The 23,547-nt window shown below is 41.4% G+C and overlaps 1 protein-coding gene across 2 annotated transcripts; it reads right to left on the reverse strand.

Annotated features, from left to right (window-relative positions):
* Positions 1–779: 779 nt before the first annotated feature.
* LOC117478536 (nesprin-2-like) lies at positions 780–22,862 on the reverse strand. Of its 2 annotated transcripts, none has more exons than XM_034125534.1 (27): positions 22,278–22,862; positions 19,272–19,475; positions 18,226–18,345; positions 17,662–17,777; positions 17,049–17,160; positions 16,683–16,817; positions 15,463–15,609; positions 14,409–14,603; positions 14,008–14,112; positions 13,165–13,284; positions 12,819–13,019; positions 12,562–12,735; positions 10,941–11,072; positions 10,016–10,209; positions 9,515–9,650; positions 8,537–8,770; positions 6,253–6,402; positions 5,905–6,081; positions 5,289–5,444; positions 5,010–5,150; positions 3,845–4,015; positions 3,550–3,683; positions 3,071–3,275; positions 2,482–2,664; positions 1,855–1,963; positions 1,352–1,506; positions 780–910 (listed from the first exon to the last, which is right to left on the reverse strand). In XM_034125534.1, exons 1-26 carry the CDS (start codon positions 22,314–22,316, stop codon positions 1,472–1,474), a joined length of 3,825 nt encoding a protein of 1,274 aa, XP_033981425.1. In that variant the 5' UTR covers positions 22,317–22,862; the 3' UTR covers positions 780–910; positions 1,352–1,471. The 2 variants fall into 2 exon arrangements, with proteins under 2 accessions (XP_033981425.1, XP_033981417.1); XM_034125526.1 differs by having other exon boundaries at positions 18,226–18,348.
* Positions 22,863–23,547: the final 685 nt, after the last annotated feature.

The following is a 23,547-nucleotide window of genomic DNA, read 5'->3' on the forward strand; positions in this document are numbered from 1 at the left end:
GGGTTGTCCAGGTTTTAAAATCCCTCTGTTCCCTCCAGGGTGAGTTTCTCTTCCACAAACTCCCCCGGGCCTGAAACGCCTCGGACTCTTTTGTTTACTTCCGTACATAGTGACATCTCTATTGTAACACTTGCGCTCCTATTGGCTAGCGCTCCAACACATGTACGTGATAAGGGGAAGGAGAGGCTAAGGGGAGGGACAGCTCTAAGCGGTTTTTGACCAATCACAACAGATATCTCCCTGTGTGGAATAATGAATTCCCTCACCTGCAGGTCCTGGAGGGAGCGTCTCAGCTGCTGCAGGCTGCAGTGTGCCGGGCCGGCGGGGGGGAGGAGGGTCTGCGTCTCCGTCAGGAACCTCTGCAGCTTCTTCAGGCTGCGGCTGTACAGGTGCCAGTTCCTCAGCAGCCCCTCCACCAGGCAGCGCCGCTGGTCCGCCCGCTGCACCGCCCCCTGCCAGTGCTCCCGGAGGTGGGTGAGCTTCAGGATGAAGTCACTCCTGGATAACACAGTTAAGAAATGATGGTAAACTTTCCCTTACCCTTTCAATACCACAATGATAATACACTTTGATCTTCTTACCTGTCCTCCACCTCTCCTCTCTGCAGCAGATGAAGAGCTTCAGTGATGACGGAATGCAGGATCTGGTGTCCAGAAAACAGCTCTGTCTGAAAACGCTGAAACACCATAAGAGATCAGGATTCCATCTCTGTGTGTTGAAGGGTTTTCAGATCTTTTGTGATTGAGTGGTGGATTCAGATACCTTGTGTGTGCAGAGCTGCTGTCTGAGGCCGGTGTAGGAGCCGGCCACGTCCACAGCCAGGCTGTCCTCCATCCTCTGCAGGAAGGACATCCAGCTCTCACACTTCTGCTCAAAGCTCTGCCGCCTCAGAGCCTCCGTCTGAAGCTCACTGCACACAGAAAACAATACACTGTTGGAGAAAAACAGATCATCTCAAATCTGCTAAGTGCTGCACTACATTTCTTTCATGTACAACATGAATTTAGAGTTTAATGGGGTCAAAATCTGTCCTTAAATGTTTTTATTTTGTACTTCTTTTACTCTCACATTTTGAATCAAACCTTAAAAGAATTTTGTGATTTCACTTATAGCATGACAATAAGGTGTTGAACAAAGTGTTTATAAAGATCTATGTTATTTGGAGTATATGCTGAGCCTGAGCGTCTGATGATAGTTTTGGTACAAAGTGTAGGATCACAGAGTGTGTTTTTAGTGTTAGCAACAGGGCAAGTAATCATAAAATCAATCTCACTATTAAATATCCAGATCTTTTACTACAAAGGCATAGTCAAATTATACCTTTTGGTACATGACATAAACTATAACTTACCTGCAGGTCTCCTCAGCTCGGGCGGAGGTTTCGGTCCAGCGATTGTTGAGGCGTTGCAGGCGGCGCGCTGCAGCGTCTCCGACCGTCAGGCTGCAGCTCTGCTCATTCAGTACGTCCAGATCAGCTGACAGGCCGCTCAGCTCGAGGAGGCCAGACTGGAAACACATGGTGGCAGCTCAGATCACAAAGTCTGAACTACTGCATGCATGACATTACAGCTGAGAAATACTTCATGCTTTAAACTTGTTCTGTGATCTTCTGTCCACATGTAATCTTCTAATATATTTAGTTTTTGACTCGTGGTTTGGAACATTTCTCAGGTGTAGATAAACCTAATATTCATAGCTTTAAGTGTCCTTAAAGGTCCAGACCTTTGGAAACTAGTGCAAAAACCAGATTCAGTATGTTTATCACAATAACAATTCAAGACATCTTTGTAGGATTAAAACAGAGAGGAAGAAGCAGTACTACAATCATCCTAAACTCAGTACATTTTCTCTCACCTGGTCTGCGGTGGGACTCACATCCTGCAGTCGCTCCTGCCAGAGCTGCAGGTTTCCCTCCAGAGACTTCAGGACGCTTTTCAAACTCCTGCAGCCGCTGAAGCTCCTCCTGCACGGAAACATGACACATGACTCACAGCCTACTGGGTCTTAATTTATAGGTCACTCTGATACTTAGTGCAAACAGGTGGCAGGTTACACAACACACAAGTTATGCAGTACTCTGGAAAATCGCCTGCATCACAGAGCATATCCTAAAGTATCTACTAACTTGAGCATAAGAAATGTATTTGAACTTTTTCTAAACAATAACAATAAAACAACATTTTGAATTAAATAAGTTTGGATGAGCAAAACGTATCAGTTATGCATTGTAAATGATTAAAAAGCCACAAAAATCAGCAGCATGTAACAGTAAAAGGCTTATATTTGGGTTTGTTTACATACAAATGTTAATTAGCTGAGCCTTTTTTAATCTGACAGCTCATATCAATAATTTTCCTCAGGTAAAATGTTTCTTTGCTTCAGTATCACTGTGTACAGTTGTCTGAGTGACCTAGGACACAACACATCCAAAATAACTTTGTCCAATCCCATAAACACACTCAGTGAATCAGCGAGTTGTACCTGCAGCTGACCCAGCTTCCTCGCCACCATCTGGCCGAGCTGCTGAACTCCACGTGCCAACAAGCGGCTCTCTGATTGGACCAGACTGGCAGCTAAAGGGTCCAGGTGACCAGTGAGGTCCTTGGAGACCTTCAGCACCCCCTCCAGGTCGGACTGCAGAGAGTCTGTCCTCTCCAGGAGACTCTGGAGCGCAGAACAAAAACAGATTTAGGTAAGATTTAGGTATTCCTTCAGAAACAGTTTAATGTTTTATATTAACTTAGCACAAGTAAACTAAGAAATCATACTCAAAATCTTTACATCTAATAAATCAAGGATTCAGGTATTTTTATGGCATTTTCAGACAGATTAAGAGTATGCACAAGTTTCAGAAAAAAATAACAATATACTTTACAAAACATGTAAATGGCGCTTGAAATAAGTAAAAACAAAGTAAAACAAAGGACATTTAAAAGACAGACATTGGAGGTGCTTGGATAGTAAAGCTGAGTCAACATGGAGTTTACATCTATTTTAGTGTTAAGTGTTCTGATTTAACTTCCTGTCAAGCTTTGAAATATTTGTTTGTGTTATTTATTTATTTCCTCACCTGAGCGTTGTGTACCCTGACAGTGAGCTGCTCCACAGTGTCCTGTTCTCCAGGCGCTCCACTCAGTGCTGAGGTGACATCGCTCTGCAGCGTCTGCAGCCGGGCGGAGAGAGACGCAGCCGGCCGGGCGTACACCTCCCACAGCTGCAGGACGTCCTGACCCCTCTGGACCTGCTGGTCCAACGCTCTGGACGATTCTGTCCAACTGGAGGACAAGAGGAGGATGGATTTAATAAAGAGAGTTATTGTGTAATTAAAACAATTAAAATATCAAAGGTTTTATTGTCATATGCTCAAAATCTACAGAGTAGTTGTTTGCATGGAAATCTGAAGTCCCAGGCCCCGCTAACAGAGCAATATACACTAAGGTCTTAAAATAAATAAGGTATTAAATAGTGCAAGTAATACAATGGCGCAAGTAAACGCTTGACTAAGTGTGTCATTTGTCTGTGTGTTTTGTGAGTGTGTGTGGGTCTCACCTGTCCCTCTGTCTGTCCAGCTGCTGTGTGAGGAGAGTCTCAGCAGTAGGACTGATGATGTCTTTGAGGGAGGAGACGCTTTGATTTAATCTGTCCCACTCTGCCTCTGAAGCTGCTGTCTCCTCATGAAGAAGCTGCTTCCAACAATGAAAACAGCATTAAATGATCAGTTGTTCCAAAATAAATGAAGTTCTTACTGGACATTTGATTGAGAAACCATAGAGCCTTTTCACATTCACTACATGTAGCAAAAGTTGCATGGGGTGAATACAATATTTGTGATGAGTAGTCCTACCTGCAGCTTTCCATGCAGATCTCTGTGTGCCTGCAGGCAGAGCTGAGGGCTGCTGTGATACTCAAGAGTCTGAGACCTTCTCACTGTTTTCAGCATCATCTGCTTCAGCTGCTTCTCCACACAATCCCACAGCTGCTGTGCCTCAACCAGCCTCTGTTTGACTGAGTCATGCTGTTAATGACCAGACAGGATGTTTCATTATCGGGAGAAAAAGACATAACCAGAAGACAAAGACCAAACAATATATATTTAAGATAAAGCTGGCAAAAATGACCTCACAACATTCCTACCCAAAGCCCAATAGTTTATTAAAGTATGAATACATTTGGCATAATTGTTACTATTGATGCTATGTATCATGGGTTGTATTCAATTTGCTGATGGTAATTAGGCAAGATAAAAGTCATCCAACGAGAGGTCACACAAGAACAAAACCTGAAACATTTTCTTTAAAGTGGACCTATCATGCTATATTTGAATAATATAGTGTAGGACCATACCTATATAAGGCATATTTATACTTTTTTTTTTTCAAAATACCAAACAGATCATGCATTTTAGCCATGCCTCATTTCGCTCAATTTGAAAAATGTTAGCTCTGTTTTTGCAAGGGTTGATTCTGTGAGCAACAGCACCATCTAGAGGCCTGGCATATGTACTACAGCGTCTCCAGCGCTTTCGAACGGCAATGCCGTGGCTGTCTCCTCCTGATTGGTGAAGTTGGCCCAATAGCCGTAGCGCCACCCGTCCTAACGTCAGGACAGTTTTCAAATCTGGATCAGTTTTGATCAGATCCGTTGCAGGCCCCTTTTTTAGAGATTTGGGTATGGAGGAAAATAGAGAGGGTTGTGTTTTCTGACACTTGGTGAGTTCCCTGGAACACCGGGGACACATATTCATGTATAAAAGACGTACAAAAGTGCATTTTGCATGATAGGTCCCCTTTAAGTTTTTTTGCTAAATGCAGTCTTTATTTTTTCAATTTGTTTGAATCTTTTCTGTTGTTGTTTTTATTTATTTTATAATAGTTAAAGACATTTTAACAATGTAAGGCGCTTAGTGAATTTGCTTTTAGAAGTGCTGTGTAAATACCTTTTTTAATTGTTATTATTTTTTCCTCTACAACCAAAACTATTTCCACATCTTAATTTCCTCACTCATTCACCTGTTGTGTGAGAGCTGCACAGGCCTGGATGGATGTATCTGTTTTAGACATTAAATCACAGCTGCTGTTTTCTCCTCCATCAAGTTTGCCTCTCATCTCCTGAAGAGCTTCACACCTCTGCCTGATCTTCTCCTCAAGATCCTGAAACACAGAGCAAACAAACAAAGAGGTAAACAAATTATTTTCGTGGTGAAGACTTTAAGCTTTATGACTTTCCAAATCCTGAAAAGGCACATTTTCTACAGGTGCTTGATTGATAGTGCAGATGTGACCTCTGACCTGGCAGGTGCTGATGCTCTGGAGCAGCTCCGTCTGGCTGCTGGGTGTCTGAGCAGACTTCATCCAGAGGATCTGATCTGTGATCCAGCTGTTGATCTGCTGCAGGCGGGCCTCATGCTCCACCCTGCTCCTCAGCTCCTGCTCCACCTTCTGGATCTGATCACCATAAACAACATCAGGTCAAACATATTACATAATACATTTAAAAAAGTGAAAACTTAGTTAACGTTGTTGGTAAAAAGGCAAATGTTTGCTACAACTAATATGCTTTTACCATGTCCCCAAAGGAAAGTGAGTCAATCCATTTACATGCAGCCTAAAATGTGATATGGTGGAAAGCTCCATACAAAAAATAACTTGTGAGTGGATCATGAGTCAGATGTGTTTATTCAATCTACAATTTCCCAAAATAAAACCTAATTTTATCCTCAACTTTTTAACCAACATATATTAGAAGCCTGAAAGTGCTATGGGTGAATCATAACTACCACTGAGCTAGCATGTCAGCAGATCCAATCCCATTAAAAACCTTACCCACTGAAAAAGACCATGTGATGCAATTGAACATATGAGAAAAACAAAATAAGTATCTTTGATTTGTTGTTTGCTTTCTGACCTGAGATTGCAGAGTTCCCTGCAGACTGAGCCACTGATGGTTGAGACGACCCTGCTCCTCTGCAAACAGGTTGTGTTCATAGCGCCCCCTCTGGCCCTCATCGGAACTGCAGGTCTGTCGCAGCTGGCTCACAAAGTCCAGTGTGGCGTTATGGGCCGACATTTCTGTCCGACACTCCTGAGGAAAATGCCATAGAGGGAGAGAGAGTCAATCAACTAGATACACAACTAATCACAATGATATCTTTAGTAGTTCAATGAATGCACTAAAAACTATTCACTACTACAGGATGAAAACACTTCAGGAATCGGGACATTTGTGGCAGTGCATGCTTCAGCACTTCTTTACCTTGCAGTATTTCAGGAGCTGACTCAGATCAGTGTTGGGGGAGGTTTGTGTGATCCTGCTGCGATGCTCCTCCAGCTGTGACTCAGCAGAAAGAAGCCAGGCCTGCAGCTCAGACAGGGCCTCCTGCTGGGTCAACGTCTGCATCCATCGCTGAGGAGGAAGAGGAGGAGGAGGAGAGGGAAGAGGAAAGAGGAGATAGAGGAGGAGTGAATGACTTCATTGATGTCAAACAGTTACAACACTACTTACTCAGACTACAAACAGAACTGGTAAGTTTGCTTTATTTTATTCACTGTTTCAGTCATCTGACCTTCAAGACATCCTTTCGTAGTCCTCAAAAAAGCCAATACAAATTCAGGTAGTCCAGAATTTCACATTTTGGTTAGTTTAAGATATATATACACTGAATATGTGTTTTTTGTGAAGTATTTTTATTTTTTCATGCATATGTAAGTACAGAAAGTAAGTAAGTACTTGTTTTAAATTGTGTATACATTTGCTCATTTGTGAGAACAAATGACATGTGTTCACCTGAAATAAGCCTTCAAAAACAATCTTAAAATCAATCTCGAAAACAGGGTGAGCCGAGGGCAAAACAGCAGATGGAGGGGAGAGAAAAACTCAAACTGAATAAGAAGAGTTGACAAAAACTAAGGAGAGGGGGAGAAAATAGAGGAATGGAAGATAATACGAACAGCAGGGAGAGGAGATGAGATGGAAAGGAAGAGAGGAGAGATGAGAGGAGGCTAGGAAAATGGGACAGAAAGGATGAAGCCGAGGAGAGGATGGAAGAAGATTTTGAAGTTTCACGGACAGAAAAGCTGGAGGGGGGAATGGTTTTCACACCAATAAGCAGAGAAGAGTCCTCAGGCTGGCATTGTGCTGCTCGGGGGGGAACTTTTAAAAGTAATTGGTGACAGGACTACTGCAGCGTGGCTTTCGAAATATCAAACTCTGTACATGTGGGCACTGAGAACCACATTTAACACGTTTTGACATTAAGAAACACATAAGGAATTACAATAAGATTCTATAAATATTAAGTAGGATAGGCCAAGATATTTTAGCATGGTTTGAAAATAAAGCTGATGTCCATTTTAACATTGAGGTTGTCACATGTGTTAAGAGATACTCTTGGTAAGTTTGATAGGGACTGGAGTCTGGACCTCAATAGCATTTAAAGGTCCCATGTCATGGCCATTTCTACTGATCATAATTCCATTGTTGAGGTCTGTGTATGTGTATTCACTCTGTCCTAAACGGCTTGTTGGAGCTCCTGCCCCCCCCCCCTCCCTGTGAGCCCAGTGTGCTCTGATTGGTCAGCTCGCCCACTCTGTTCTGATGAGTCCACCACCGTTACAGCGGAACATCAATGATTATGTGTTACAATGGCGTTAGCAACCAGAAAATGAGACCAGTAATGACAAACAGATGAGAATGCTGCGTGGGGTCTGGGTGCCGTGTTGGCGGGACGTTGTGCGGCTCGCTGTGAGGAGGGGGACAGTGTGAGCTCTATTACTGGTGTTGTTTTCCTGGTTGCTGCGTGGAGGTCTGCGAGACAGCGCGAAACTCAGCCTGAACTCAGCCTGAGCACCATGGACGCGGGAAGGGGGGGTGCTGAGGGGGCTGCAGCACCCCCATCTGCGAGGCTCCACTAGCACCCGCACCTCCAAACGCGGCACACCTACAGTGTAAGCGCGCCACAGTTTCGCCGCTGCGAGGCTCCACTAGCACCCCCCCCAGCAAGTCACAGTTTCGCCGCTGAGAGTGTGTGTGCGTGAGGAGCTCCACGGATTGGTCCATTTGGGTATGGTCACGTCACTGTACCCAGCAAGAAAGAAAATAAATCTCCAATGAGGCGTTCTGGGGCAGCATAGACAGGTCTTTTCTGTGTTAGAGTTTTACTCGCTACAGGGTGTACTTTGAGGGTTTGTGACTCTGCAGACCGTTTAAATGCATACAAAGCTACATAACACACAAGGGGACGGGTAATAACCGGAAAAGCATGTCATGGGACCTTTAACACAAAAGAGGAATGGTTTAGTGTTTTTGAGGTAACTTATTTTGCAAATGCCTACTCCTGCTGTTTACTCCTTTTTTTGTGTCAATGTTTATTTTTGTTCAGTTGCTTCTTGTATGTTTTCTCTTAAGTGTGTGCCTTTGTATTGTATCATCTTATAACTGTTGAAAATATATAAATACTGAACAAGATAAGGATAGGCCAAAATCCACATCCTTTTCTTTAGATTTACATAATTCGTATGGAAGTTGGGAGTCTCCTCACCTTATGCAGAGCTTGTTGGGTGACAGGAACATCGGCCAGGAGGCGGGACCAGTCCAGCTCCATCTGTCTGAGCTGAGCGTTGATGGAGCAGAGATTTGGGTCTGATGTCTCTTTGTCCTCTAGATTTATTTCTAAGTCTCCATCCTCTTCCTCCCTCATCTGCAGCAGCTGGGTTCCCGCTCCGTTCACAGCCACCTTCAGTCCAGACTTTGCTTCCATGCCTTTGGTCAAAACCTAAAAAATAACTATCATGTTATTTTGTTTTCTATGGCAATCATTAACTTAATACAATTTATTTGTGGTGTAGACAGGGTTGTTAGCAACATATTATTTACTCCTGTTTATTTCAAGTAATTGGTACATTTCCCCACTTTAGGTCTACAGACATAAAAACTAGAAGCTTTAATTCGATAAAAGGCTATGTGGACAGACTTTAAAGGTAGGGTAAGTTTGAGAAACCGGCTCGAGATACACTTTTTGTTATATTCCATGGAATGCCCTTAACATCCCGATAGCAATGAATATCTTAAGTGCTTTGACAAAAAATCCATTAAAATCTGTCATCTGTGGAAGCCGTAGTACTGTAAAAAGTACGACCAATCATTTTAGCCGGCCCGGCTGAAATAACTGGATGGCCTACCTGCCTGTCAGCCTTCCATCTCGTGCCCTCATTGGTCATGTGCGCGTTCGTGTGTGTTGGAGGAGGGGCTCTATAAGGAAGTGGCAGATTTTCTCCGGTTGTGTATTTTCAAATTCTAGCGATCTCGAGCCGGTTTCTCCAACTTACCTACCCTACCTTTAAATATTAACCTGCTTGATCCTGATGTTATTTATTGTATATTGCAAAAAAAACGGTTAATGGTTAATTAAAAATAACATTAATTAATTTAACTAAAGTCTACATGTTAAAATGAAATTGAGCAGGTTTTATTTGTGCACGTCTTTGTTATTTACAACGAGTGAGTGTTGTGTGCTCACCACAAACTGGAAGTAGTGATCACGCCTCTGTTCAACATCCATCTCCTCCTCTGCTGACACAGAGAGCTGACATCTGTCAATCATCTCTCTGGCCTCGCCCATCCAGTCAGCCAGTACAGCAGAGTCACGAAGAAACCTGGTTATTGGTGGGAAATAACACATTTTGATTAACAATTCGACATAGCTACAGGATCATCTGCATATCTGTTATTGAAAAATATATATATCAATACATAATTAATATATATAGATGTAAAACATTCAGGTGCTTTTTGATTGATGCTACGCACATTTTTACAAAGACAAATATATTTTTCAGTACTTTGTTGGATTTGGATCGCATCATAAAATCCGGCCGTTAAAAAAACAAAAATATTATGAAAGTATAAAGATATTTCAACCACTCAAAAATATGGAATTTCAACATTTCGAAAATATTTGTTACTGTTAAAACTTGATAAAACTTGTGAAGTCTAAACAACTACATGTTTTCTCTCTCACCTGCTCCTTAGCTTCCTCTTCTTGTCTACATGTGTGCGTTGGCGCTCCACCTTCTTGTGAAGGGCTCTCCATCTTGCCTCCAGTTTGCTGTTGGCCACTCCCACTCCTCTGCAGCCCGCCTCCTGCAGCCGGAGCCCCGCCTCCAGCATCCGACTGCACCGCGCCTTATTCTCCTGCAGAACGCCACGCAGCTCCTTTGAAAAACACAAAACTTTATTAACTTTATTAACACTTAATCGCTTTTACTCAGAGTAAGATCACTATCATTGTCACGTATGTTTGTTCAGTACACAGCCAGTACTACACAAAGTAAAAGTACTACAGTATTTAATGTTGCATTATTTTTATTTTATATATATTTCTTCTTGCAATATGTTTATTTCTTCTTATTTCTTAAGTATGGTGTATGTTGAATTGTTGGAGAAGCCTAAACCTTTGAGGTTTTCATTGCCAAAAGCTATTAAATGAAGCTAGCTGTTGTGCATTTGACAATAAAGCCTATAAATTGAATGTTAAGCAGGCGGTTAGCTTAGCTTAGCATATAGACCGGGAGCTGGGGAAACAGCTAGCCTGGCTCTGATTTCAGATGGATAAAAGACACATTTCCAATCCTACAGCAGGGCAACAAGGAATATTAACCAAAATGAATGTTAGTTGGAGGTCGTGACTCGGCTAATAACTTACAGCAAAACCAAAGAACATCATGTACCCCTACAGAAAACAACCTTTCGCTTTTATGTAATTGAGCCAATTAGGTTTTTGAGTGCAATGCACAAAGTCCATCATGGAGAGCGCGCTAAAATATTCTCTAAATGAGCAGAACGGAACATTGCGAAATGCGCTCGGTCCTCGAGATGGCTGCTTGTTGGTACATTTCAATTATCCGCCGACGGTCAGAAAGAACACATTTATTCATAAAAATTACCTGGTAGACTGAGAGTTTCTCTGATATCCGCTCCTCTGAATTACCCTCATTGTGCAACTTGATAGATGAAGTTTCAATGGGACTCAGCAGGGAGTCTGACCAGGCTCTGTCCTCCTCCCACTGCGACCACATCTGAGACAGATGGAGAAATGATGAAGTGCAGGAAAATTGTTTATTAACATCAATGTGATTATTTTCCTATGACATTTCTATGTCTTATAAGTATGGGTTGAATTAACTGTTGCATAATTACAATCCATCCAAGTCATAACGTTTTGTTACGGAAGCCCTCTTAACACAAGGTGTATATATTGATATTATTAAAACACATTTCTAGGCAAAATACATTTATGAAACTAATGTAAGGCACTATTTACCTGAATGATCTTTAGATAGACAGACATCTTTTTTCTGATAGATTTTTTGGGAATGAGTACTACTGTATACTATGTCATATTAATGTACTTGCATTCAAAAATTAATCTTGCTTCTCATAACCTTCTTAATTCACAGCCACAATAACTAAGAGTCTACAGCAGGGGTCGGCAACCTTTTTGATATGAAGTGCCATTTAAAAAAAAAAAAATTATCAGCGTGCCAACGATCGAGAATTATCAACGGGGGGGGGGGGGGGGATGTTGAGGAGCTTGACGCTCGTGATCTATCAACAGGAGGGCGGGGGGGCCTCGCTGCGGGGACGCAGTGTGTGGACCTGTCAGCGCAACTTGCATGATACCGAATTTAACAACCACATTTAAATAATTGTTTTAAACGGCATAATAATAAGGACGATCGTCCGTTCTGTGATTCTCCAGAACACACATGTTATGATATTAGGGTCATGCAGAGTGAGATGAGATCGCTGTCCCTTTAAGAGAGAGAGAGAGGGGTTTGTGGTGTGCGTGTGAGTATGTTTCTGGAAGTGAAACGAGGCAGCAGAAAAACAGAGGTCTGTGATGTATTTTGTGAAACAGAAGAACAGCTAAATAAATGCAACGGCCTCTCAAGAAGAGCTCGCCTCTCTCCAGTCATTTAAGCTAAAGTGGGTTATTGAACCTGAAGCTCGTTGCTTCTGCCCTCCTCGACTACGGTCTGGGAGCCGACAGGAAAGTTCAACACACAGATGGCCAGTCCGCCCCTTTGTAGCATATTATTTCAATGAGAGATGAGCAGATCGCCACTGGGCTTTCAACTAAAGACACACACAGCCACGCAAAAACTGCGACATTTGTAAAGCTCCTTATGGGTACTGCAATTTGTGAAGTGCTTTCTTCCGTGGTGAAACGATCAGCACTGCACCACGGAGGAAAGCGGCAGAAAGTCACCTGGAGTTAAAGAGAGCGGGGCTGCGTTGCGTGCATGGCTTCCTTCTGCAGGTAACGGGGAGACGCGCTCTGGCGGCGGTCTCGTTCAGGATCCGAAAATATAATTTAAATATTTTGCACACTTATTCGACTTATTCCTAGTGTGCCACTGGCTACGGTGCCGCGTGCCAATGCTGGCACGCGTGCCAGGGGTTGCCGACCCCTGGTCTACAGCCATGGCAGCAGCTCTGTGAGAGGATACTTTGTTAATGTTTAGATAATCCTTTCATTGCTGTATTTCATAATTATTTCCTTACCTGTAATGTCTCCTGCATCCTGGTCCCTTGGTCCAGTCCTTGCTGCTGCAGCCGGGCTACCTCCACCTGCAGGCCCATCACCACACCCTGCCACCTCTGGAGGGCGCTCTCTGGGACTCTGTGGGTCAGGTTCTGCAGGATCCTAAAGTGATGGCCCAGGAACTGGAAGAACTTCTGAAAACAAAGTAACGTCAAAAATAATTTAAAAAAATGTATACACCAAAGGCCTTTGAACAGAATTTCCTTGTATATCCAACCGTATGGCTGCTGAGCTGCTGCTGGAGATGAGCTCTGTCGCAGAGCTCTGCGTCAGGCTTCTGCGCGAGGCGTTCAGGGCCCAGAACTAGCAGCTCCTGCAGGCTGAGGACCAGACGCTCATACTGCTGCTGCAGCTCTACACTGTGCTTCAGCTCCTCACAGCGGGAGCGAACACCACCTAGAGAAGTGTCCAGCTCATCCTGCACATACAGGAAAAAAATATATATATGTTAGTGGCAACTGAATGACAACTTATTTAGTTTGATATTGAGAAGGTAGGATTCCAAAATGTGTTCACACAAAGCAGACTTGGTTAAATTTGACATGACACAGCAGCTTTCATACCTGCAGCTGTGAGGCCTGCTGGATGAGGGAGGCAGGCAGGTGGTGTCGGTGCACCTCCTCCATCAGGGAGCTCACCTGCTCCACCTGCTGCTGCAGAGACTCCTGCATCTGAACCACAGCCTGAAAAATAAAAACATATACACTGTGACAAATAAAAACGTTATGATGTCGACTGAGAAACGTTTTAAATCTCTTGTCTGACACAAATACATTCATAAATAATTTCTGAGATCTTTTTATGTCTTTTTCATCCGACCAGAAGCCAAAAAGTAAAATATTTGAGATGCTAGATAAATTATTAAAATTAAATTATAATTATAATTAATACAATTAACTGATTAATGAAATAGTCAATTTTGTTATCAATCAAACAACCACTGCATCTTTAAAGGTGGGGTAGGTAATTTTGGAGAATCCAGCTCGAGTGCGCTAGAATTTGAAAATACACAGCCGGAAAAAATCTGCCACTTCCTTACAGAGCCCCTCCTCCAACACACACAAACGCGCACATGACCAATGAGGGCACGAGATAAGTTTGTGCACAGATGGAAGGCTGACAGGCAGGTAGGCCATCCAGTTATTTTAGCCGGGCCAGCTAAAATAATTGGTCGTGCTTTTTACAGTACTACGGCTTCCACAGATGACATTTTTTTATGGATCTTTTGTCAAAGCACTTAAGATATTCATTGCTATCGGGATGTTAAGAGCATTCCATGGAATATAACAAAAAGTGTATCTCGAGCCGGTTTCTCAAACTTACCTACCCCACCTTTAAGAACAATCAAACATCAGAAAGATTACGTGTAGCTTGTTAAAGTCAATATATCTCCATGGAAACAGTACCTGCATTTGTTTGTTAAGGTCCAGAGATCCATTGAATTCATGAATTATTTGGTGAACCGTCGCCTGGTTAGAAGTGAAGGCTGCATGCAACTCATTCAGTTGTATCTGTCGGTTAAACACACATCACTGATCCTTTAAACTGCATGCAAACAAGGGTTTTATTTCAATAAACAAGGTTATTTTCTTTTGCATTTAAAAAGTTATATTTAAACAGTACTGGTAATATACATTTGTTAGATAATGTGCAAGAGGAGGTGAGTTTTGACAACAAAAGATAGTAGGACACAGATTATAAACACTAATACAGTTAAGATATAAATAAGATCTTTTTATTTAAACACTGCAGAGTATATGAGTGTCTTTTGGTTTGACCTTCACAGATAATAAGAGTTAGCTCTGACCTGTTGCTGGGCCGCCTCCTCCTGCAGGTGTGTGAGCTGCTGCTCTCTGCTGCTCAGAGCAGCCTGCACCACACACAGCACTCTGCACAGAGCCTCCACACACTGCTGACCGCGCTCTGACCCCAGCACACGGCTGACCTCTGACCCCTGAGAGGACAGCTCACTGCCAAGGGAAGCTAGCGCTGCTGACAGGCTCTGGCATGAAATACAAGGGAGGTTTATTAGTGAGTCTGCATTATAATCATAAGCTGGAACACGTTTGTGTCCAGTGAAGAGGGCAGTTTAGGTCTTTCAGATATCTTTGAGATATTGTTTTTATAAATGCTGCAGATTTTCATTTTTGATTCAGCCTTTTTGGGCATAAAAGACCTTAAAACCACAAACAAAATGATTGATGGGTAGAAGTAAAGGAATCCTAAACCGACCCAAAGATATATCAGTTTCTTCTTTACTGAAGATGAATCTGAGCGGAATAAGAGATGCAAGGTCTTATATCTGACTTTGTTTCCTACTTCGAATTTGAAATAAAATGTGAATGTTTTGCATTTATAATAACATATCATTCAGTTCTATTGACTTCACTTTTAGTCTTAGTCAAACTCAAAGTCCCTTTGACTCATGCAAATGCAAATGCACCACTCTAAATATTGTGAGTAGCAGAGATATGCTCGTACATTTCTTCATATAGTCATTCAGCATAAATAAGCACAAAATAAATACTAATAGACTGAGTCCAATACCACCTTCACTCGACTATTAAGGGCAGCAACACATTTTAAATGAGAGAAAGCCTAATTGATTGATCCCTGTTTGAATGTGTGTTGAAGAGAGTCCTACCTAATATTTAATATGTATATATGAACCAAATATGTATGTTCATTTAATTCATTTACTTAACTGTATATCATTTTATTTGTATCTTTCATTTTATTAATATTTAATCTTGTGTGAATCTGTGCTGTCCTGTTTTTCAATCGTACCTTGTTGCTGTTTAAACTATTGCATTTCCCCACGGGGATTAATACAGGTCCATCTTATCTTAATCTTATGTTACCTGCAGCTGCAGCAGCCTCAGCTGAGTGTCTTCTTCATGTGTCGTCCCAGCAGGTGAGTGCAGCAGGTTGTTGAAGGAGGACAGGGACAGGGACGCTCCGTGCAGCAAATGAAACAAACCCTCGTCCAGCGTCTCATGGGAGCCGTCCTGGGGTGAGACACATTTAAGATATGGTTTTAGAGCAAGATTTATTTCTCTCATGATCCCTGTATCGTTGCTGTACTCTCATGTATGGGTCAAATATGATATGACTTTTATGATAAACTTCTTAGCCATTCTTTTGTTTCTCACATTCAGGGTGTATGTGCTGTTGACACTGTGTTGGTGACATGGGAGAATTCATAACGAATTCACAAAATAAAGGAGAATCCTATGTGTAGTTTTTATTCAGTTAGATGCACATGTTGTTGACTACTTTGACTGTTGTTGTGATGCATTTAGTGTCGGATGTTATTATTAACCAGGAGGTGGAGGCTGTATGATCTTCACTCTGGCATCACTCCTCTCTCACTGGCTGTCTTTCATGTTTGTTGTTCCCTTCTCTTATTTTGTTAAGTGTGATGTCAAAATGTGTGTCCTGTGGTGAGAGATGAACAATCATCATGGCTGGCATTCCATTTTCCTTTTCAATAACAACATTTCAAATTAAAAGGTGACATTTATTTGTAAACACAATTGTTTTCTTTCCTTGCTTTTATCAGAGGGGCATCTGAGGTTGATTCAAGTTTGTTTTGTTGACTTTACTATCCATCACTTATTACAGTATGTGAGTTTACAAAATAAGTATATATTAAAAAGATAAAAAAGTAAGACCAAATTGTTAAAATGTGCTTAGTCCCTATTTTCCCGTACAAAATAGCAAATTAAAATGTTCTTTTAGTAAAGTATGGCAATCTCAGTTTCTTTACAAATCTGCAATTGACCTTAACACACCTCTATCATTTTAAATCACAGTAGAATATAAAAAAAATCATATTAATATTGAACTATAGGTCAGGATAGCTGATACATATGGTTAATGTTATATTCCTTATCTTCCAAAACAGATATGGTTTAAAACAAAGGTCCCGACTCCTTAGGATTATGACCCCTCCATTCAGTATCATACAATAGAGAGGGGTCACGTGTGAAAAGACATGTTATAGCCATGTGTAGTATCAGAGGTCACATGTCCCGACACCCTGTATATTCTGTGATAAACAGCCATAAGGAGCCTGTACCTGACTCAGAGTTTCTGTCGCTGTGAGTCCCAGCTCTCTCAGTTGGCTGATGTGAGTTTGGAGCTCTTTCAGGGTTTGTGTGCCAATTATGCGTCCTGCTGTTCCATCACTGTGCCTCGTAGATGAGTCTGTCACCTTCAGAGAGGAGGAGAGATGGGGGGGGGGGGGGGGAGAGAGAGACATCAGAAGTAGGAGACACACATGACTCTTATGAAGCCCTGCAGGACTCCCCATAGTGACAAAAAGACAACTAAGTGCCTTCAGCTCAAAGAAGGTGATAATCAAGCGTGGCAAGAACACACATTTTTCTTCTTTTCCGTATTTGAAAGTGATAATCAAGCAGAAGGCTGACGATGAAGGCCATACCTCTGAAGGGGGAAGCAGCCAGCTCTCCTCCAGAGAAAGCAGCCGGCTGTGAAGGCCGTCCCACTTCCTGTGAGCCGCATCCTCGTGCACAGCAGACCCAGCAGGAGGCCACCTGCAGGGGGGGAAGAGGAGATAGTTCACACCTAATAACACTTAATACTTACTTTCTCTCTTTCTTTCATATCTGTTTTTCATCCTGCTTTCTTTGTGTTCTTCTGTCTGTATTTGTTTTTTTGTATTATTGTTGTTGAGAATCTCATCTATTTCTCTTTCATTATTGGCAAATCAACCTAAAAACTAATTGAATTATTGGATAAGTTAAATAAAATAATTCAAAATGGCAAACATTTCATTTAAATAATACATTCTCCTTGTTTTATTCTTTTTTTAAATCTACAGCAGCCTTACTCTGTCCTTTTGTTTAACAGGTACTGATAATAACTGAATCACTGAAAAAAAGTATGTTTGATTCTCAATAAAAAGCCCAAAAGAATAATAACTGAAATAGTATTATTGTGTAGGACATAATATAAATAAATCATATCCCACACACTATGTGCTGTACATATATATTCAGATCACATAAATAACAGAGTGATGGTCAGGTTGTTACCGTGGTGACAGCGGGCTCTGGTCCTCTGTGTCCGGGCTGTGGAGCCGTCCTCTGCCGCCCTGCAGAGCGATGGCCTGGGTCAGACCTCTCTGCTCCGTCAGCTGCTGCTCCAACTCCTGCACACAGAGGGATAGAGTGAGATGTGCAGAACAGTAAACACAAACATTACGGTTATTTACTGCTTCTAGCTACTTTTTTTGTTTTGTCAACACAACAGTGATAACTTTTATTTATTTTGGGCTTTGCTTTGCTGACTGAATTCCAGAGCAACCTGAAATTAATATTAATGATTAAAATGAAAAAGGAAACCCATTTACCACCAACAGATATCATTCAATCAATGTACCGGTTTACTTTTAGAAAGTGGTTAATATTGGCTTTTTAAGATCTCATCCACTTCTACAATGGACTGAGTTAGTAACATATGATGTGTTTTTACTGAGGATTTCAGACTTTAATTAAGCATTTGGATGTCTAAAGTGGCTGATATTAGTTATATTAAAAAATATGAACTTGATGTATGGTTATATACTTCAGTAAAACCTTCCATCAGTATATCAGTACCTTCTGCTGCTGCAGGCTGCTCTGTCGGAGCAGTTTGTTTCTGGGAGAGGAGAAGATCTCCTGAACACTGCTGCTGCGCTGCAGCCTGGACTCCAGGTGGCGCTCTGACTGAGCTGCTGACTTCTGAGAGGAAATAGGTAAAGAAGGGACACAGGGAGGAACAATTAAAAAATATCAACACCACAAGCATGTGTTACAGCCTTTGGTGGATTGAAGAAGTGAAGAAATATCAGTTCAAATCATCAGATTTCAAATCAGTTTTGTTTTATGTTTAGGTCCAGTTTTGACGTGGTTCAAGCTGGAACAATCAAACATTGCTACCATAGCGAAAGGCTGTCCTCAGTCACAGTTATGTAAAAAACATTAAACACAGTAGAAGTAGACTTTCAGCGCTAAGACTTAAGTGACTTTTGATTTGCTTACTAAGATTTGTGACTTGCAGGTATGAAACTAAACAGACCTGCTCGAGCGATTAAAGAGACAGGCCTTAATAATGATCAGGGAGTGACTTTGGCACACGTGAACTGTCTGACAGCAGACACACCTCCACACTGTCACATTTGTTTGATCCTGTAAGCTAAATAAAGATGAGAAATGAAGGAGAAATAGGAATACGATTGATCCTAATAATTCGACGTGTGTTTGGTGGGAATGATTATATTGAAGAAAATGCATCAACATAAAAGATTACCTAACTTAACATGAACTACTAGTATCTTTCAAATATTGTTCAGACTACATGTGCACTACTTTTGAGGCAAAACAAATTGTCAGGATTCCCATCTTAACATCACATGAGAAATGACTTTTTCTCATGCAAAAACATGTTGGTACAGAGAAAGACAAGCAAGACTCAAACTACGATTTTAAATACTAAGTTAAACAGCCAGCTCATTCTGACTGATGTGTTGTCAAAAAGTGTTCTTGATTGAAGCTATTTCTTTAGATTTTAGCCCCAAGTTGGGTTTTATCCTGCAACTAAATGTATTAAACTTACTCTACATGTACTCTTTGAATTGATTTCTACTCCTACATATAGCTTGTACCTGTCCCTGTGTCTCAGTGTGTGTGAGGGTCCTCTCCTCTCCCTGTCTGTCCTGCAGAAGCTGCTGGAAGGACACCAGGTTGGCTTTCAGGAGCTCCAGTTTGGAGGAGAGCAGCTCGGCCGCCTCGTCCTGCTGCTGCTGGTCAGCCGCCGGACCGAGAGCCGCCAGGCTGGAGACCCTCCGCTCGATCTCCAGGAACATGTCCTGTACAGTAACACACACACACACACACACACACACACACACACACACACACACACACACACACACACACACACACACACACACACACACACACACACACACACACACACACACACACACGCACGTGAATCATTGATTCTATTAAGAAGGACTGATGTGCTCAGCAGGGGGGGAAATGAAATGTAACATAAAATGGCATAGTGGGTTTTATTTCCTCTGTATGATAATGAGGTTTAGATAGCTTCAGTTTGAGAGTTTGTATGTAGATGGATCTGATGTTAGGTAATGATGCAGCACAAAGGTTCATAATGTTTAAGTTAGATCAGGGTCAGTCTCTGGGATCGAGGCTCTTTAGTGAATTTGAATGGCAGACATGATCTCACTAGTTGCTGTTTGTTGGCCCACAATGCTTCATTCAAACGTGACATGTGACGTGTTCAACCTCTGAATCTTTAATGGAGGCTCGAGTTACACTCTCTGGGTCAGCAGGGAGTGAATCCTGGGAGGAAAATACCTTCCAAAGCTTTGAATGAACACACAATAGTGAAGCCTGTGAGGGCGGGACTCTAGACTGCAAACCATTATAACATTCAGATTCAAATATCCACCATGAACTGAAGTCTTTCACCAAGTTTTTAGTACATTTAATCATCCTTTTTTTTCACAGAACAGCACAAATATGTTTACTGGCTGTGCCCAATATCTACGTAAAAGGATTATGGCCACATGTGAAATCATTTTCAGATCTTTTTTTAGTTATGAGATTAATGTCAGAATTCTGAGAATAAAGTCAGATCTCAATAAAAATGTAACATGTGGCCCTAATCCTCCTCCGTAAATATCCAATATAAATTGACAATAAAAAACAGTTGATTAGTCTACAGTGAGCTGTAACAGCTGCCGTCTGCTGCAGCATGTTTTCATGTGTTTGTTTGGTCGTCAGGGAGAGTTTGAAACTAAAACATTTGATTGGATGATTTCTGACATCCAGCCAAACCGCACCCTCAATGCAAATACCAGCAGCCGGCATTAAGTGTTTGTAAAGTGAACTCTTTACAAGTCATTCGTTTTCTTTGCCCTCTAACACATTACTGCTCCATATATCTAAGACTGTACAAACAGTGAGACAGCCACAGTACATATTTACGCTGTAAAAATGTTTGATGTTTGAATGTAACGCTTTGAGTTAATGTTTAGTGAGACAGCTGTTCTTTCACTTTCTCCAGCAGTCCTCATTTGAATGTCTTTCATTTACCAGCAGAGTTAAAGCAATGTAAGTATTAGTAGTTTGCATAGAAATAAGTATGGATTAATTGCTAAAATTCTGAATAAAATTATGAAACCTAATTAAGTTCAAACTGTAATGACACAAACATGGCATGAAAGAAAGCTTAGATTGTTGGGTGAATATTTGCTCCTCTGAGCAATAAGGAAGCACACAAGCCAAATTAAAATATGACACTACAAGTAGCAATACTGTCTGCTTTATTATGTTATCAACTTAAATATAATAAAATATGCTGACCACTAACCTTTGGGTCAAATCTATAACATCAGACTGCTGGAGGAAGCTTCCAGACATATTACACTCACAGAAGTTCAAATGACTGACTCCTCCAGCACATTGTCTTTTATGAATTGCCTTATTTTCATTTTATTTTTCAACTGTGTGTAAAGCACTTTGAATTGCATTTGTGTATGACATGTGGTAAACAAATAAACCAACATTAAGCTTTACCTACAGAACCAGAAGTGTTCCAGGGTCATACATGATTAACATTTTAACCTCTGAGCTGCTAAAACATCATCAGCTCGTAGTTTTTATAACATTTTGCAAGATCTGAAATAGTCAGCAATGATTTGGAAATTACTCATGTGTCATATTTTGCTCTTGAAACAGCATTGTGCAATTTGAAATGTGTGTAGTGTCCCATGACCCGACCAGTGATTTATCATAGCATATATTCTTATTTTAGGCCAAACAGACGCAGGATTATGAGCTCAGACTTAAAGTGCTGATATGAAAAGCTAGTTTTTGTACTTCTGAGTTCGTAACTTGAGTCTGAATCAGTGTTTCTGTAAATTAAGTTTATCCAGAGGGAAGAGATTATCAAAATAATGAATGTGGACGTTTCTGGTTTCAAGACATTTCAAAAATAAAAGTGATATTTCATTGTTGGTGTTCTGCATGACATTACAGGCAAACTAATTAAATCCAGCATGAAACATTTCATTTTGGACTCAACTGCAAGAGATTTGAGATTATAAAAAGGCCAGAAGAATGTACAGATAATTTAGAGTACTTTTGGTCATACGGTGATATTTTAGACAATAGTGTTTTTAAAATTATGTGGTGCGAGTTTGGGAAAGATCCTCTCCTATGACATGACAAGCACATATATATTTACAATTTTGTTATTTTAAAGTAAATTACTATACAATCTATGTCTTTATTCCTCTGAATATTTCACATATATATATATATATATAAAAATCTCTTTGGTTGCAAAGGTTCTTAAGTAGACACAGATTCATTTTGAGCCCTCTGATATTCTAGCAAATGTAGCAAATATTAAGATTTTGACCAAGAAGTTGTTTATTTTTATATTCTTCTATTGTACCTCTTATTTGTTACAGCCTAGGAACCATTGATTTAGTAAACTGCAGGTCATACATCTTTCCACCTGAAAATTAAGCTTAACATATTCATATTATTGTCAGACTAATTCTAACTCACTGCAGATATCTTTTGACCTGAAAAGTCCTGTAGTAGTGACCTAGTTCCTGGTGGGCGGGGCTTACCTGGCAGGTGAGGAGTTGCTGCTCCACGCTGTCCTGCATGGTGGTTGCCCCGGCAGCAGCTCCCCCGGCTACCAGGCTCCTCTGGGCTTCCTGCAGCCACAGCTCCAGCTGGCCCACTCTCTCCAGGCACACATGGAGAACGGCTGAACCTCTCTGCTCCAGGGTCACAGGTAGAGAGGGGGAGGAGAGGAGGGTGAGAGCTGCACTAAGTCCTAAGCAAACTCTAGCACTATGTTGATTCTACCAGAACAGGTTGTAGCTCTAATATTGATCTAAAGAGACCCTTGTGACCGGTCATTCCCATTCTCACACAACCACTTCCAGTCTGTTTCCCCTGCCTGGTTATCTCTCTTTCCCAGGCTCTTGGTTTCTTGTCTTTCTTTCCCTCTCTGCTCCACCCACCTGTGGCAAAACCACTTCCTGGAGCGGTGACCGGGCTTCAGTGACAGCGACTGTTTATCACAGGCGGAGCGAGAGAATGACCGAGACATTCACACAGAGAGAGAAAGAGAGGCCTCAGGCTACAGGGGAGGAGCTGAGTAAGCAGTAAACACTTCCTCTTCAGACTGCACTTTGTAGCTGTCAATCATCTGATCCATTGTTCGATGACAACTTCATCTATGACCCCTGCTTCTTTTTTACGAGTGAACTATGAGCATTTTGCATGGTGCAAACCCACAATGCATCACATTAACTCTGTAAATACAGTTGCCAAGGAACTAGTGAGGATTTGGCAGGCGGTGAACACCAAGAGTCAACAAACCTGCTTTGAATGTCATTATTAATCACTTGACTGAAACCTTTACCAAGCTTTGATGTCACTAAAGTGTAATGTGAATATACTGAGGCCTCCATTTCTTACAGGAGAACATCTTGATAAAACTTTCTCTCATTTTTACAAACTTGTACCTTCAAATTGCTCCAATTATGAATTAACAATTTGTGCTTTGGAAGTGCATGATCATGCTCTTATTTTGTATTTAAACAAGATTTTTGTCAGCTCAGTCAATCAGTCAGTTATTTATGTGCAACCAGGTTCCATCTCTGCATCCACTCCTGCACTGTTAGAGGGTTAGGAGGAGGACGGTGCTGTTGTGTGTGTCATGCTGGAATTTGGAATTTGAGTGTGACCTTATTTTTTAAATGTTGATACGCTGCAAGACGCTGGCCCTGAGTGTCATCCTGGTTTTGCAGTATGTATGTAGATGAATCAGTAGTGCATGTTTTTTGGACCGTTGTGACAGAGTTCACAGATGTGTGTGTGTGTGTG

Source organism: Trematomus bernacchii, unplaced genomic scaffold (genome assembly GCF_902827165.1).
Source record: "Trematomus bernacchii unplaced genomic scaffold, fTreBer1.1, whole genome shotgun sequence".
NCBI classification, from domain to species: Eukaryota; Metazoa; Chordata; class Actinopteri; order Perciformes; family Nototheniidae; genus Trematomus; species Trematomus bernacchii.